A 17267-nucleotide genomic window follows, 5' to 3' on the forward strand; every position below is an offset into this window, starting at 1 on the left:
ACTAGACAAAATGCTCTAACTCCCCTCATATCAACTTCTCTGGTGGCTCAAATGGTAAAGTGTCTGCCTGCAGTGAGGGAGACCCAAGTTCGATCCCTGGGTCGGGAAGATCCCCTGGAGAAGGAAATGGCAACTCACTCCAGTATTCTTGCCTGGGAAATCCTCATGGACAGAGGCGTCTGGTCGGGCTACAGTCCATGGGATCTCCAAGAGTCAGACACGACTGTGCGACTTCACTTTCTTTCTTTCCCTCATATCTCTCCACTCCACTCAGTCTTCTATAGTACAAACATTTTTGTATTTATTCTCTTTGGTTCCTGGAAACCAAACCAAGCCCACCCACCCCCTATGTTGGCAAAGGCAAAATGTAATGGAGTGTGAGTCTTTTAGAGGCAAGGGCTTATCAGTTGCCCAGGAACATGTCTGACCCCAAGGTGTGAGGAGAGCCTGTCTGAGGCTCACTTTCCACTGCTCTGGCCCATGTGTTCTAGGCTTCAAATATGTCATGCCCAAGGTCAGGTACTCAGGCCCTGGAGCTGGCAAACCCAGGATGGATTTGGATCCCACTACCCAGATGATGTAATTCAAACCTCGTGATTTAGGAAGAACCCAGAGGAACAGTGCCCATGTCCCATTATAAAGATGCTCTGTCATTACCAAGGAAGACCTCAAGTTCATTCTCGATATTGAGGAGCCATGCCTCCCAGCCTGCAGATGCTACAGCAGCTTGCAGAGTGTGCAGAAAAACAAGTATTTACTAACTTCTGAGAAACCTGGATTTGAATCCAACCCTTCTCTCTGGATTGTCAGTGAAAGAGTGGGTCTCCTCTCTCAGGAGTGAGCCCTTGGCCTTTCCTTGCTCCTCCACAACTTTCTGCCATAGATCAAAAGGCATCAACTTGCTCCTTCATGGAGCCCAAGGAAGTCAGGACAGATCCGTTAGTGAGGAGGGCACACCAGGAGCATTATCCCAGCAATAGCTGAAGGCTGAACGGGAGACACCTCAGCTGTGTAGGGTCGGATTGTAGGCTCTCAAATTCATGTCCCTCCTGGAATTTCTGAATGTGGCCTTATTGGGAAGTATGCCCATTGCAGATAGAGTTAGTTAAGTTAGGATGAGGTCATACTGAAGTCAAGTGAGCCCTTAATCCAATATGACTGGTTTCTTTACAAGAAGAGGAAGAGACACAAATAGACATAGGGGAAGAATGTCAGGTAACAGTGGAGGCAAAGCCTGGAGTGTGTACCCACAAGCCGAGCAACGGCAGGCAAGGGTGGCCCCCAACCTCAGAAACTGAGAAGCAAGGCTGGATCTACAACCTTGAGAGGGCACACGGCCCTGAGGATACCTTGATAGCAGACTTCTGGCCTCCAGAATTGGGAGAGAATAAGTTTCTCTTGTTTTAAGCCCCACAGTTGTGATGATTTGCTTCAGCACCCTAAGACACTGACACATTCTTTATTCTTTAAGCAGCAAGATGAGCATAGACGAGCAACTTTGATGGATCATCCAGGCATCAGGTCTAGGCTGGGCTTTGAGAAAAGTGATTAACAAAATGCACAGTGTTTCTCTTCTCCTGATACAACTATACGGGGAAGACAGACACCAAATAAATAATCACGAATAAATCTATACTTAACAGCTTTCCTAGGAACTAAGATTAACCTCCCAAGAGAGTGTAACTGAGTTATGGGAAGCAGGGAAGCCTCCTGAGGCAGCGCCATCGTGCTGAGATCTGAGGGAGCAGGCGCCCGGGCAGAGGGGAGACTTACTCAGCAACACATGTGTTTGTGTCCTGTTGGGGTTTTGAATGCTGCCCAGGTAGTAGATGGAAAACACAAAGCCAGATGTTCTCCAGGTTAATACCAGGGGAAAGCTCTGTAGGCACACGAGCTGTGTGCCTGTGTGTGTGAATGTCCTAAACAAAGGAGCAGGATGCAGGGAGGAACTGAAACTTGAGAATTTGTTTAGAGCCCAATGACAGATAAGAGACTAAACTCATGGAGGCTACAGAGGCAAGTGGGGGAGAGGGTCTATAGGACAAGACCTCCCTATGTCTGCTTCCCCTTCATCCCATGGTCATGCACTCAGCACGGACGCTGAGCTGCCAGCAGAGAAGCTGCCCTTCCCAGCTAACATGGCCACACCCAACAAGTGCACTACATGTAGGCACTGCAGGCACCTCTGCTCCCATTGTATCACAAGGAACCGTTTCTTTCAATCTAGCTCTCTGCCCTGCTGCTGCTGCTAAGTCGCTTCAGTCGTGTCCGACTCTGTGCGACCCCAGAGATGGCAGCCCACCGGGCTCCCCTGTCTATGGGATTCTCCAGGCAAGAACACTGGAGTGGGGTGCCATTTCCTTCTCCAATGCATGAAAATGAAAAGTGAAAGTGAAGTCGCTCAGTCGTGTCCAACTCTTAGTGACCCCATGGACTGCAGCCCACCATGCTCCTCCGCCCATGGGATTTTCCAGGCAAGAGTACTAGAGTGGGTTGCCATTGCCTTCTCCGAGCTCTCTGCTCTACTACTTGGTAAATACTGTTTGTTCCAACTCATAAAAGCTGAAAGTAGGGACACCTTTATCCTTATTCAGTGCTCAGAGTGTAGTATAGCACAGGTCTTCCTCACCACATGCCCTGGAACAGCAGCCCAGTTTAACACATAGTCATCTACTAGTGTTTTACAGATGATATTTACATCTACTGGTCCCCTTAGAAGTGTGACTGTGACTTATCACTCTATAGACCCAGACAGATAGCAGCTGAAACTTGTTTTCCATCTTAGCAGTCATAACATGTTTCCCCATCTCCTGGAAATAGGTAAAGTGAGTCCCTCCCCATCTAGGAAAACTTACACATGCAGATTTTGCTATGGCCTATTGAGAGGCTTCTCATTAGAGGCAGACGGGATTTTGCCCGAGGTTATGTTATGGTTAAATTATCACCAGTGACAAATCCATATCTATTGAGACTATGGACAAAAGACATGGATTTACAAAAAAACAGCAATCCTTCCCAAATCCCATATTAAAATGTCACACATCAATCTTCCCTCTAATCTTCCCTAAGCTTCCTGTCTGTGGACAGTAGCTCTCAGGAAAAAAAGCTATGTCTCTGCCCTTTTCTTTTACATGGAAAATCAAAACCAAAGCAGCACTGATTGCTCAGTCCTTTGAAGGAAAGAAACAATGGTTCACAATTTGAGGCTGCAGCTTTCCATGCAAAGGTGTGACGGCCTCTTCTCTTAAGCTCCTCTTTCATTTCTACATCTAGGAAATGGACACTACAGCACATGTCCGAGGCAGCCAGCGTCACTTCTATCTGGGTCTCCCTCCCTTCACTGGCCTTGAGGTGGCTTAATAGTGCCTGGCATGTTTCTCGCAATGGTTGTCTTACTCAGGGTCTTCCTGCACATCTGAAGCACTTGCCCCTAATTAACCCTCCCCTCACATGCCAGCCTTTCCAAAAAGACATTTGGTGTGCTTGTAGGCCATAATGAGGGCATCCCTGGTGGCTCAGTGGTAAAAAATCTGCTTGCAATATAGGAGACTTGCAAGGGATGTGGGTCCCATTTCCGGGTCAGGCAGATCTCCTGGAGGACGAAATGGCAACCCACTTCAGTATTCTTGCCTGGGAAATCCCATGGACAGAGGAGCCTGGTGGGCTGCAGTCATGGGGTTTCAAAAGAATTGGACACGACTGAGCGACTGAAGGACGACAGCAGTAAGCCAGGATGAAGGGAGGCAGCCTCTTGTGTGCTCAGAGCACTTATCATACCTTGTGTGAACACTGATCGTTGGAAGCTTCTGAGGCAGGAGGCCCTGTAGTTCTTCTCACTGGGATGAACAACTTTCTTTTCTCCCCCAGCCCTGGTTCACACTTCAGAGTTGATGCCAGTATCTGAGTCCAGGGGATCCCCATTCAGGTAACCAAACAGACCGGGCAGCACTAGCCATCCCTCAAAGGGGAAAATAAATATCTTCAAATCCCAAAGCAGGAAAAACATCACTTGAATGTATAGTTACACATTCTTGCTGCTACTGCTTCTGGAAATAATTCTGCATTGTCCCTGATTCTTTACATCACTGGCTCCCAGTTTGGGATGTCAGACAAGTGATTCTGGGCCATATAGCCTAGCAGCAGGGAACCTGGAAAGGCAAATTTACAAAATGATCAGCTTGTATGAGGGTTGATTCTGGGCTAAGGGAGCCAATAATGGTGCACAAATCTTACTAGGTATCAGATATATTATAATGCTGTAGGAATCAGAACATAACAGCTTTAGGTGAGGAAAAGACAAATTAGTGAAAGGGAATAGAGTCCAAGAAAAAAGTAGCTCCTCTCTGTTCATGAAATTCTCCAGGCAAGAATACCAGAGTGGGTTGCCATTGCCTTCTCCAGGGGATCTTCTGGACCCTGGGATTGAACCTAGGTCTCCTGCACTGCAGGCAGATTCGTTACCATCTGAGCCACCAGGGAAGCCCACAAATGAAAAAAGAATAATGAAGTAAATAGAACTAGCAGAATTAGGTATCAACATCTGTGTAACAGATCAAAGATGGTTATAAAGTCCTTGATGCTCTTCCCATTGAGAGGCGGAGTCTCTGCTTCCACTTGTGAATCTGGGGTGGATTTTAACTGCTTTAACCACTAGAGGGCGGCAGGAGTGACGCTATGTCCGCTCTAGTCCTGGACGTTTAAGAGACCGCTGGCTGCTGCCTCTCTCCTGGAGCCCGGAGCTGTCGTGGGAGAAGTTTGATACCCTGCGGCAGACATGCTGTGAGGAAGTCCATGCTCACCACATGGACAGCCAGTGAGAAAGAGAGGTGGAGGAAGATCCTGGGTCAGCCCCCAGCTGTATGAGGCATCCTAGCTGAGTTCCCAGACATAATGGACCAAGAAGAAGTCATTGCTGCTATGCCCTGTCCCAATTTCTAATCCCATAATCAGACGATGTAGTAATAACAAATTATTTGTTTTGGCCACTAAGTTTGGAGATTAGCTTGCCATGCAATAATAGCTAACTGGAAGACTTTAGGGTAGGAGGGTAAAGTTAGACCTCTAGTCTATAATGCACTCCAAAGTTAGTTCCATAGGGATTTAAATAACTTAAAAAATAAAAGATTAGAATAAAATTAAGACTGACAGTTTACACTACTAGCGAGGAAGTGGGGAAATGGCCAGTTTCACACATTGCTTGTGAGACTGTGAATTCCCATGATTTTTTGGAAAGAAATACGCCACATCTACTAAATCTATCAATTCTGAAAACCCAGCCTGTGGAAATCAAGGCCAGTGTGTAAGACTCTCTGTAAGAGGAAGTGCATCACAGCATCACTGACAGCAGCAAAATACCAAGACAACCCGAATGGTGGATTCAGCTGCACGACATCCACACCATGAGACAGAGCTGCGAGAAACAAAAAGGCTCGATCTGCGTTTAGGAACCCCGAAGGGTCTCAGACAATATTTTTAAAAATAGTTTCACAGTCTGGAAAATGGAAAACGGCAAATTTTTATAAAACTAACCATGCATTACCATACGACCCACATCTTTTCATTCCTGGGCATTTTTCCAGAGAAATCAAACTCGTGTTCACACAGAAACCTGTACTCAAGGATTCATAGTAACTTTATTCACAGTAGCCCAAAACTAAAATCCAAACCAGATGTCCTTTAACAGGTGAATGTTAAACAAACAGTGGTCTGTCCACACTATGGAATCCTACTCAGCAGTAAAGAGGAAGGAGCTATTGAGAGACCCTGGATGATCCAAAGAATTACGCTGAGTGAATAAAGCAATCCAGAAAGCTAGTACACTGTAGGTTTAATTTATATAACGTTTTGAAATGACAAAATTATGGGAATAGAGGAGTTTAATGTTGCCAGGGGTTAGGGACTGGAGGAAGGTGGATGAAGTGTTGCTGCAGGGAGCATGCAGGAGGGAAGCGGATGTGCTAATAAAAGGGAGACAGAAAAGGATCCTGATGGTGATGAACTGCTCTGTATCTTGACTGTGGTGGTGGATACATGAACCTGCCCCGTGATAATGTTGTACACCCACATACACACACAGAGAAGTACAAATAAAGCTGGGGAGAAGATCCCTGGGTCATCCTTGGAGCCACTATCCTGGCTGTGACACTGAGCAGTTTTGCAAGATATTACAAGATATCTTACAGTTTTGCAAGATATTACCGTTGGAGGAAAATGGATGAAAGATACACAGTATTGTTTACAAGTACATGTAAATCTATAGCTATCTCCATTAAAATTTTTATTAAACATGTTCTTAAAGTGCAACAGAATCTATAATAAATAAAGCTTTAAAATTAGTTTCAGAGATATTAAAGTGCCATCTTCCGATTTTAATAAAAACAAAGCAAAATTAAATCCCATAAATCTGAATTTGCATTGGAGAAGGAAATAGCAAGCCACTCCAGTGTTTTTGCCTGGAGAATCCCAGGGACGGGGGAGCCTGGTGGGCTGCGGTCTCTGGGGTCGCACAGAGTCGGACACGACTGAAGCGACTTAGCAGCAGCAGCAGCAGCAGCAGCAAGAGAAGGGGTGGAGAAGGTAATGGCAGCCCACCCCAGTATTCTTGCCTGAAGATTTCCATGAATAGAGCCTGGCAGGCTACAGTCCACAGCATTGCAACAAGATTCGGACGTGACTGAAGCATCTTAGCACTCAGAAGAAGGGTGTGGATGACCTCAAACTGCTAAGGCTGATAACCTGAAGAAGTTGACCTGGAAGTAAAAAGGGAAGGATTGTTAACTTATCCTGTGACACGTCTCTGTGTTGACTATTGGGGTACATTAGGATGCATTCTTTGACGTGAAAAATTGATATTTTAAAAGGCTAAATAAAAAAGCCATGAAAGCTTTAGGGAGAGAATTATTTACACAACTTTAGGGTGGGGGTGCCTTTCCACAGAAAGGAAGATTCAACACCCAGAATCCATAAAGGAAACAACTGTGTAATCTCACAAAAATTAAAACACATCATAAAGAAAGTTTAAAAAAAAAAACAAGCATTTGGAATTTTCTAGCAAGCACAGGATTCATAGCCAAAAACAACTCTTACAAATCACACAAAGAAAACAATCTGATGGAAAAATAGGTAAAGGATTGGAAGAGACCATTAAGACGAAGGCGATGGTGCTGGATGCTCCAGGGGGCTCTTTCTTTCTTGGTTTGTGCAGACGCCAAAGGTCGAGCACAGCACCGTGGATGCCAACTACCCCCCAGGGCCCAAAGGCTGGGTGCAGAGCCTGCCAGAAGTGCTTTCTAATCACTCATTTCCCACCCACCTGCGAGGCAGAGGGAGACAGGGGCTCGGTCCTGGGCTGGTAGGGGCAGGGCAGGGCGGGATGGAGGAGTCTCCAGAAGAGAGTAAGCGAAAGAAGATCCGTGGGCTACCCAGGGTGTTAATCCAGTCTCTCCCGGAAGTTTCCTAAATGACAGCGAAGGAGGGAAAATAAGGTGAGGACAAAGAAACGGAGAGGAAGCAACAGAGACAAGAGCTTGGAACCCGGAAACCAGCTGCCTGAGTGGCCGTGATGCAGCAGATGTGAGAAGCCGGAAGCCTACCCAGGTGACAGGCGGAGCCTGGAAGCAAAGCAGGGTCTGCCAGTAAAGGATCAAGATCCAAGCGGCAAGTACTTCTGCAGGTGGTAATATGAGTGGAACCAAAAACAAAGGGCTAGTTAAAAAACAGTATGAGAATGTTTCGGCCCATGGTCCCTTGCCCTGATTTGTACAGGTCAGGAACTACTTCCCCGTTATCCTGGCAGAAGATGGGGCTCTGCTGTCTAGCAAGAGGGAACTGGGGGCTCTGGATTCAGGAGCCATGGGCGCAGATGCACGTGAGGGTACCAGGCTGACCACGGAGATAAAGTGAACGTGCTGAATGCTGAAACTCACACCCTATACCTCTTTCTCCTTGAGAACTAAGAACTCAGTGGGATTTTGGATGACTTTTCTCTTGGGGATACTGGGCCAGCCCAATAGAATCTATTCAGAACTGGCAATTCAATCCCTCACCCCCATCCAGTAAAATGGCCCAGACTAGTCTTTCTCCAACAAAGCCCCACCCAGACACACAGAACTTCCAATGTGTTTGTTACAGCCTTACTATTACATCAAGTCACAGGAGAAAACTATCAAACAGCAAAAAAGAACTTAGAAGAAACAGAGACACCTCAAAGAGTGGGGGAGAAAAAAATGATTAATATATGTAAATTACAAGTGCTATATCCAGGAAATAAGAAGATAATTCTTGTATCCATGAAATGAGTGAGCAGGATGCTTACAAAATAAAGATGGTTTTAAAAGAATCGTTCAGAATTTTTAAAGTGTTTTTGGAAATTAGCATGGCAAATATGTAAAACAAATTAGCATACAATAAGCTTCAACAGAAAGGTTAAGACATCTTTCAAAAGACAAAACACAACCAAAGAGATGAAGCATAGGAGAGAAAAACTGCAAACTCTAGAGAATCAGCTCAGGAGGTCCATGACTATGAAGCAGAACGGGTTAGAAATGAGAACCAGAGAGAAAAAATTGGGAGGATGAGCTGGAGGGGTAGAAAATAATAAAAGAATATTTACCAGATTGTGAGTAACAATCATGAGTCTCCAGTTTGAAAACCCCCATATGAAATGATACCCCACACCCGAGCAGCACAAGAATGAAATGTCTGAAAGATTTCAGAGAGGAAACTGGCCTGAAGAGAACAGCCTCTGACTTCTCAACAGCAGCTCTCTGAGCCGGAAGGCAGTGGGTGACAGCTTCAGAGTCTGAGGGTCAAGCATCTCACCCAAGCTGCCAATAAAATGTGAGGGTAGAATGGCTAAGTTTTGCCTGAACAAACTCTCAAAACACTGTATTAACATAAAACGTTTCTCAGGAACCTCTTGGAGGAGGCAGTTCATCAAAACAGGAGAAAACCAAGAGACTCAACTCGGGGAAATCAAAGGGGTGCCCAGGACCCCAAGACCATGAGGTGGAGGGGGTCAGTACAGGGAGTGGCCAGTCCACGCTGGAGAGCACATGAATCTGTACAAAGAGCAAGGAGAGCCTCCTTGAGCCCAGAGTCTACGAATGACTAGTAATCAAACACTAAACAAAGAGAAAGCTTGGCAACTCTTTATTCCAAGCAAAACAAAATGCTGTACAAGATAGGAAATGTGCTCTACATGGTTTAGCTGTGAATAATATGAACATAGTCATAACTACATAAAACCGAGTATTGATTTGGCCAAAAATCACGCTATAACTACCGTGACGGGAGGATGAAGAGAGTGTGCATTTGCAGGGGGGGAGAGGTGGAGGGTGGCTTTAGAGTGCTAAGTCCTCCTCTTCCATAGTCAGAATTCATCAAATAACATTTAAACTGGAAAATCAAGAAATGCAAGTCTAAGCATGTTATTTTAAAATTAGAAGGAAAGCACCAGAAGGATTCAAAGCGATGGCCTCTGGGGAGGAGGGTCGGCAGGGGGGAAGGCAAATGCTGGTTTTCATTATAAGTCATGCAGAACCCTTTAACTTTTAAAACTATGTACATGTATGACTTTGATAAACATAAATTAAAAAAAAAATCTACCAAAGAAACAACAAGGAAATGATTAAATGGGTGAAGTCAGCACATTTTGAACTTTTTATCCAACGAATCTCTAGTGAATGAAGAAGTCACTTGGGGCATTTGGGGCACAGACAGAAAGAAGCAGCAATCCAGAAAATTATTTGAAATCTTGTTTATAATCCTTAAAATTCATGCACAAGTTTCATTCTCCTTCATGATACATCCCTGCTTGTTTTTATAGTATGTGGAAGATTTTTTTTTCTTTTCTTCTTTCGCCTCTTCCTCTGAGTCAGGAACACACCAGGCTAGGATGACAGAGACGGACACTTGGTTAGCATAATAAGGTCCGGGGGCTGGCGTAGGGGAGCTCCAGGTGCCTGGAGGATTGCTCACCAGGGAGAGTGAAATGTCTGAGCATCTTTCCATTGCTCTCGGCTGAGTTTGACTGCTCTGCTGGCCCACACAGTCCCTCAGGTGGGCTGCCCCTCGATGTGACCATGTGATGGGGAGGATGCTGGCAGGTGCAGACAGGTGAGCACCCCATGTGGACTGCAGAGCTAAGCCTGCTGTCCATCAGCAGGGCCGCAAGGGTGCCATGGCTCATCCACTTCTCAGTTGATCTGGCCCCAATGTCTCATTTCTCAGTTGGATGTGAGCAGAGGAGGAGCGTAATGGCGTGTTATTTATGAGTCCCTTAAAGCCTCAACAGCCATGTGTCAGGCACGGTGCCTGGTGCTTTATAAATGCAGCATGTCATTGGATCTCCACTTCTCTCAGGGGTCGGGATTAGTACCCTGTGAATCAGACCCTCGGCCTCTGTGATTCCCCGCCCCACTCTGTCTCCCCTGCACTGCAAAGCCTCCCAGTGGGTACAGGCACGATTGCCTCTAAGGGTCTGGTGAGGAATCACAGCGACATGGTTTGGTGTGAGGCCTTTGTCACCTGGAGAGCAAGGAGCAAATGTAGGCTCCAGCTTTGGTTGCTGAAGAATTGATGATGTCCTGACAGGGGATGGAGGCTGCCGTGGGGGCCCTGTTCCCTGCTGGTCTCAGCCCACACGTTCCCCTTAGATGATTTCATCCGCCGCATGGCTCCAATTACTGTCTATCTGCTCAGAGTTATATCCCCAGCCCAGACTGCACGTGGGGGTCTGGCTACAAGCAGCCCATCTCACTCGGCAGATCCACAGCGACCACCTCATCCTCATTCCCAGGTCTCCTCCACTCCAGCGTCCTCTGTCTCAGGATATAACCCCATATCTCTCTGATGCTGTCCCCTGTCTAAGAAGCTCTCCTGGCTCTGTCCATTTCTCTCTCACCACACTGGCCAACATGCTTTCCTGCCTCGGTCACTGCGGTGTCTCTTAACTAGTCTTCCATATCCACTCTTTCCCCTACCTGACCCATTCTGGGCATTAGCCAGGATAATATTTTCGAAACACAGTCCAGTCATGTCCACCCCTCACTAAAGCCTTTTGAATATTTCTGGTCCATTTGGAGAGAAAGCAGAGCCCTGGTGCAGCCCCTGGCACAGCAGGGCTGGCCCTGCCCCTCCGCAGAGCCCTGTGCACAATCACCGGCCCTGGACAGCCACCCCCTTGCAACTTGAGCTGCAGCCAGACTCCTTCTCTCTGCACCTCAGAGCCCCAGCCCCTCCCTGCTCAGGGCCTCCTACAGATCTTTTTATTCCCCTGGCCTCTTGCTGCCGCTCTCTTGACCTGAGTGACTCCAACCACCCTTCAGGTCAGATGTCACTTCCTTGGGAAAAATGCCCTCATCCTGTAGACTATTTCGTGTCCCCCGCCCCCACCTCGCTCATTATTTCTGTGAAATACAGATGACTGAAGAAAACACTTATGGCTATTATGATTATTTCGGTTATTTTCATTTCTGGATGATGGTCTTTCTGCAGAATTATATTGTGACCCTAGGAATCTCTTCAGCCTGTTTCTTGACTATGTCCCTTGGGCCTCAGAGACCGATTAATAAATATGGATTGAATGAATTACTTAGAAGTGGCTTTTAAGCATAAAATCATGGAATATATTGTTTTTAACAGCTTTTTATTTTTTAGAGAGGTAGGTTCACGGCAAAATTGAGCCGGGAGTAATGTAGAGATCTGCCATGTGTTCTTGTGCTCATGTGCTTACCATCCCCATTATCGACACCCACCCCAGCAGAGTGGCACCCTCATTACAATCGATGAACCTATACTTACACATCTGTCACCCAAAGTCCATGGTTTACACTCGGGCTCACTCTTGGTGCTATACATTCTATGAGTTTGGACAAGTGTACACAGGCATATCGTGTTTTATTGCATTTCACAGATACTGTGTTTCCTACAAACTGAAGGTTTGTGGCAACTCTGCAATGAGCAAATCTATTGGTGCCATTTTTTTTCCAACAACATTTGCTCACTACTTGTCTGACATAGTTTGATGATTCTTGAAATACCTCAAACTTTCTGATTATTATTATATTTGTTGTGGTGATCTGTGACCAGTGATTTTTGATGTTACCGTTCTGACTCACTGAAGTCTCAGATAATAGTTAACATTTTTTAGCAATAAAGCATTTTTAATTAAGGTATGCACATTGTTTTTTATACATAATGTTATTGTACACATAATAGACCACAGTAGAATGTAAGCATAATTTTTATATGTGCTGGGAAACCAAAAAATTTGCGACTTGCTTTTTGCAAAATTTACCTCATTGCATTGGTCTGGAGCTGAATACACAGTACCTCCAAGGTCTGCCTGGAATGACATGCATCCACCATTGTCAGTCATCGGATCTTCTCTAAAAAGCCTCTGTGCTTCCCCTCTTCATCCCTCTCTCCTCAGAAGGCCCTGACAATTACTGATCTTTTTTTACTATCCCCTTTTCTACAATATCACTTTCCCTTTTCTAGGGTATCACTTGGTTAGAATCATACTGTATATACAAATTTTTGCCCATTTTTACTTGAGTTGTTCACTTTCTTACTGTAAACTTTTAAGAAGTCGTTGTATATTTGAAATTGTCCTTTATCAGATATGTCTTTTGAAAACATTTTCTCCTAGTCAGCGGCATGCATTTTCTTACTGTTGTGAGAGTTCCTTGTATAGTGTACATAAGTCTTTTATTAGATATACCTTCCAGTCAGAAGCTTGTCTTTTCTTTTTCTTGAATTATATTGATTTTTAAAGACAAAAATAACCTGAAACTATTTTAAGGAATTTATAAGAGATATAGATCCATAAAATATCTTCAGGCCTTCTCCCTCGCTCTTGAACCCAAGCACAAACGCAGATTGGTAGGTATTCCTCAACATGAGAGAGCAGGTTTGTCGGGATTACAGAAATGTCTTCTTAGCTCCCCTGGTGAAGCTGAATAACGAACATGGTCGAGTCCATCTCACCTGGCCTGCTAAGCCACTGTCATCAACTCAGGCTAAGGCTTTGGAAAGACTGAAAGTCCTTTGAATAGCGATTCCAAAGTGCACAGGGATGGCAATCCAAGATCAATGCCACAGGTGGCCTTACCTTCAAGCTAACGACACTTGAAAGCCAGGCTCTGAGTTTGCAGGAGCCCCTTTCAAGGCCCTGTGTTAGTCGCTCAGTTGTGTCCGGCTCTGTGACTCTATAGACTACAGCCTGACGGGCTCCTTTGCCCATGGAATTCCCCAGGCAAGAATACTGGAGTGGTTAGCCATTCCCTGCTCCAGAGGAGCTTCCCAATCTAGAGATCAAACCCAGGTCTCCTATATTGCAGGCAGATATTTTTACCATCTGAGCCCCCAGGGAAGCCCAATACAAAAAGTGAGATTGCCTTCTCTTTGCACGGGGGATGCCCCTTTGTCACGTACATCCCCACCCCCACTACGTGGCCCTGGTGGGACTCCAGGCATTTTCATATCCAGCTAAGGAGAGATTCAATTGGGAATACATTGTTTAAATTATAATTTAAGAAGGCATCTTAAAATGTTGCAATAAAACAAATAAGTTATTTGTACAAATAAATTTTTGTACTTAAATTTTTAATTAAGAAACTTAGAGATGAGGCATACTCACGATATAGAAAACAAACCAGTAGTTACCGGTGGGAAGAAGAATGCAGGGGTAGGAGAGCAAGAGGCACAAACTACTAAATAGAAAATAAGCTACAAGTAGGCATTTGTCAGACAGCATGGGGAATATAGCCAATATCTGACAATAACTATAAATGGAGAGAAACTTTAAAATTGTGAATCACTATATTGTATATCTGTAACATATAAAATTGTACAGAAACTAGACTTCAATTTAAAAAAAAAAGAAACTAAAAGACACAGATGTATAGAACACTCTTTTGGACTCTGTGGGAGAGGGAGAGGGTGGAATGATCTGGGAGAATAGCATTGAAACATGTATATCATATGTGAAACGAATCGCCAGTCCAGGTTCGATGCATGATACTGGATGCTTGGGGCCGGTGCACTGGGATGACCCAGAGGGATGGTATGGGGAGAGAGGTGGGAGGGGGGTTCAGGATGGGGAACACGTGTACACCCATGGTGGATTCATGTTGATGTATGGCAAAACCAATACAATATTGTAAAGTAATTAACCTCCAATTAAAATAAATAAATTTATATTTAAAAAAAAGAAACTAAGAAAAATATCACATTAAAAAATCAAATGGACTATGACAAGTTTTAAAGATGTGCAATGGAATCAATAAAAATATTGTTAATCATATTAAAATTTTAAATGTTCAGGTTTTACCATGAAGAGGAAGAGCTAATTCTCTAATGAAAAGCATAAATAGGGTCTTGGAATGTTGAAAGGAGTGAATTAAAAGCAGTGAATCCCAGGAAGATAATGGGAAGATATTTAAATTTCCTGCTGAATTCACTAAGACTGACAATGAAAAAAAACACAAAATAGAGAAATGCGGCTATAACATGGACAAAGATGCGAATATCATCATTCAAAGACTATTTAAGAATAAAAACCATGCAAAAGCTTGCAATGCCCTAAAATTTTATTCCTCAGATACAAACAGAAACATAAAACAAATATTCCCCAAATCTGATAATATCCTATAATTTACATATCATTACCAGAGAGTTATGAAATTGAAAGCAATTTTTCTAAACTACTCAAACACTTTTACTATTTTTGATCAGCCAGGCTCTGAAGAAAGACTAAATTATCTTTTTATTATGACTATAGAAAATCATTGTCACGTGAAGAGAACAAAGACTGCTCAGCCAAATGTAAGCAAAGTGTTATAGAAGGATGGCTAGAAGTGAGTCAAAATTATGTGTTTGAAGGGCTTAATGGTATTTATGTTATTTATCGCCCTTTAAAAATGTCTGATTTATTGTGATTCTGGTCACATTGGAAACGTTCATTTTTTAGATCTAATTTTGTGCTCATACTCCTGTGTTTTTTCTTAAAGAAGTTTCCCAAATTGAAGAAGAACTACTAGAACCCAGGTCTACCGTGACTGACATGGCCGGAATGGGGCTCACTTGCCCCCAGACTCGCCATCGCCTCAGTCTTTCGTGGGAAGTTGCCTGGTTGCCAAAGGCACACAGAGCCAACCTAAGAACCTGCAGAAGTGCAGGCTTTTCTACAGGAGGCCAGCTCTCTGTCCCTGACACTTGAGCAGAAGGACCCCTGCCAGGCAGCTCTGCGTCACGAGAGGATCGGATTGGCATCAAGTCACTAGATAACTAGGCACCAGGCTCACTTCTGAGTCATCTCCAGCCCTAATCCTTTCTTAAAGACTGGTGGTGGTACTCTCACCCTCCTGGAGACAAAATGAAGCGGCTCACACTTTCTGGAAGACAAATTGGCAGGATGTAGTCAACATGTTCACACCCTTCAGCCCTGTGATGCCCCTTCCAGGAATCTATGAACAGAAATGATTAGAAATGCAGGCAAATATGTCGGCAAAATGAAGCTCCCATGGCATTACATGGCACAATGGCGATATGATAGCAACAGTGTTTTAAAAAATTCCTCTCCTGTGTGCAGTTAGGTGTCTAGAACTAGAAGAAATTTACCAGAGTATTGCTAGAATGCTTCTGAGTGCTGCCATTTGCGATTGTTGATTTCTTCTTTATTTTCTATCTGTTTGTGTGTGTGTGTGTGTGTGTGTGTGTGTGTGATGAGCATAGGTAACTTTGATAATCAGAAGAACATGCTTTATTAAAGTGAACCAGTCATAGAAGGAAATCAGACACCTACACTAAGAGACTTACACATCTGCTCCCACAGGAATGTCTGTCATCTGTCTTTCTTTAAAATAAATTGCTTTAGTCATCAAAAAAATGATGACTAAACCCACCTCGTTTCTCCAGGATACCTGAAGCCTTTGCCCACTTTGATTCAGCAACTCAGCTAAGTTAGGAGCCACTCTGCAAGATTCCTTGCTTCTAATGTGGGCTTTCCCCACTGTAGGTAAGCTATTGAATGCAGCCCCCAGGCATACTCTTGGTCATCACTGTCACAGGAGTTATGGACATACCTGGATGGGAATGTCTAAGAGAATATAATCTGAAAATGTCCTTCAGCTGTGGCGTTCTTTAGACCTTACAAAGACCAGGAAGCAGAAAAAGAACAAGAGCCCACGTGATGGACCTCATTCCCCTCTCCGTAAAGTGAGGGACTGAGTTATTTCTGGGAACCTGGCTCTGCCCCTTTGGGTACTGCTATCACAGTGGTACATCATAGTAACTACAAAGCGAGGACATAGACTCCACCCCGTCCAGTGGGATTCTCATGGCTCCATTTTAGGTTGAATGGTTCAATATTATTCATCCCAAACTCAAACTAGCTTCTCTAGGCTTCTCAGTCTTTAGAAATAAGGCTGGGATTATGGAAATATACAAATTAAACATGCTGTACAGTTATAAGCTTTTAAACAGAAATAAGCAAGGGGAAAGGAGGCAAAAATCCTACGTGCCTTTGTGTGCCTGGTCCATGCATGGCACCTGTGTACGCGTGAGACGAGCCCACGAGCTGGCTCATCGCCCCTGAAGCCAGGGAGGAGATGGGCAAACACGGTGGTCAGAGCAGGGGCGGAGCTGGTGCCACTGGCCGGTCCTGCCATGGGCGCCTTTGTGCAAGGGCCAGCCATGAGGAGATTCTTCATGGGACTCAGGGCCATAGGAAGTCTTCACAGGTCAGGGGAGTCCTGGGGCCCAATCCCAGGAAGAAGGGGCTCCAGAGGGAAAAAGGGGGGCCCAGAGAGGTCAAGCTAGATGCACAGCTCTGCCAGGTACAGAGAAAAGCCAGGAAACCCCAAGGGCAGCGTGGGCTCAGGGCACTTTGAGGCCACCAGCCAGGTGCAGCCCGGGAGGAAAGCCCCCGGAAGTGGGTACCTGAACATGGTGTGGCCCACAGACCCTGTCCTGCCAAAGGCTCTGCACCCACACCCTCTGATCTCCCTTATCCTGGTATTCATACAAAAGGAGTTTCTATATGTCTATCCAGCTAGCAAAGGCCATGAGCAGCCACAGAAATGAGGTGAAACAGAGCCCTTCCAATGCCTGTAAGTTCTTTGATCCTTTACTCAGTGTTACTCAGGCCGGTTCATGACACAGGGAACCATCCACTGCAAAGGCTCTACCTCCAGGAAGCCTTGGGTGCCTCCTTCGAGCCTGCTTGGAAGAATGTCCGCATCACAGAAGGTTGGCCGATGTCT

At 44.9% G+C, this 17267-nt stretch overlaps 1 protein-coding gene across 1 annotated transcript in view; it reads right to left on the reverse strand.

The window, feature by feature from the left end:
- Positions 1 to 5614: 5614 nt before the first annotated feature.
- Positions 5615 to 17267, reverse strand: part of PTPN20 (protein tyrosine phosphatase non-receptor type 20) — a 124470-nt gene continuing 112817 nt past the window's right edge. The window contains exons 9-10 of the mRNA XM_070782238.1: positions 7313 to 7455; positions 5615 to 6749 (exon numbers count right to left, since the gene is read on the reverse strand). Of these exons, the coding sequence (XP_070638339.1) occupies positions 6722 to 6749; positions 7313 to 7455 (171 nt within the window). The 3' untranslated portion in view covers positions 5615 to 6721. The remainder of the gene's footprint in view (positions 6750 to 7312; positions 7456 to 17267) is intronic.

Source organism: Bos indicus, chromosome 28 (genome assembly GCF_029378745.1).
Source record: "Bos indicus isolate NIAB-ARS_2022 breed Sahiwal x Tharparkar chromosome 28, NIAB-ARS_B.indTharparkar_mat_pri_1.0, whole genome shotgun sequence".
NCBI classification, from domain to species: Eukaryota; Metazoa; Chordata; class Mammalia; order Artiodactyla; family Bovidae; genus Bos; species Bos indicus.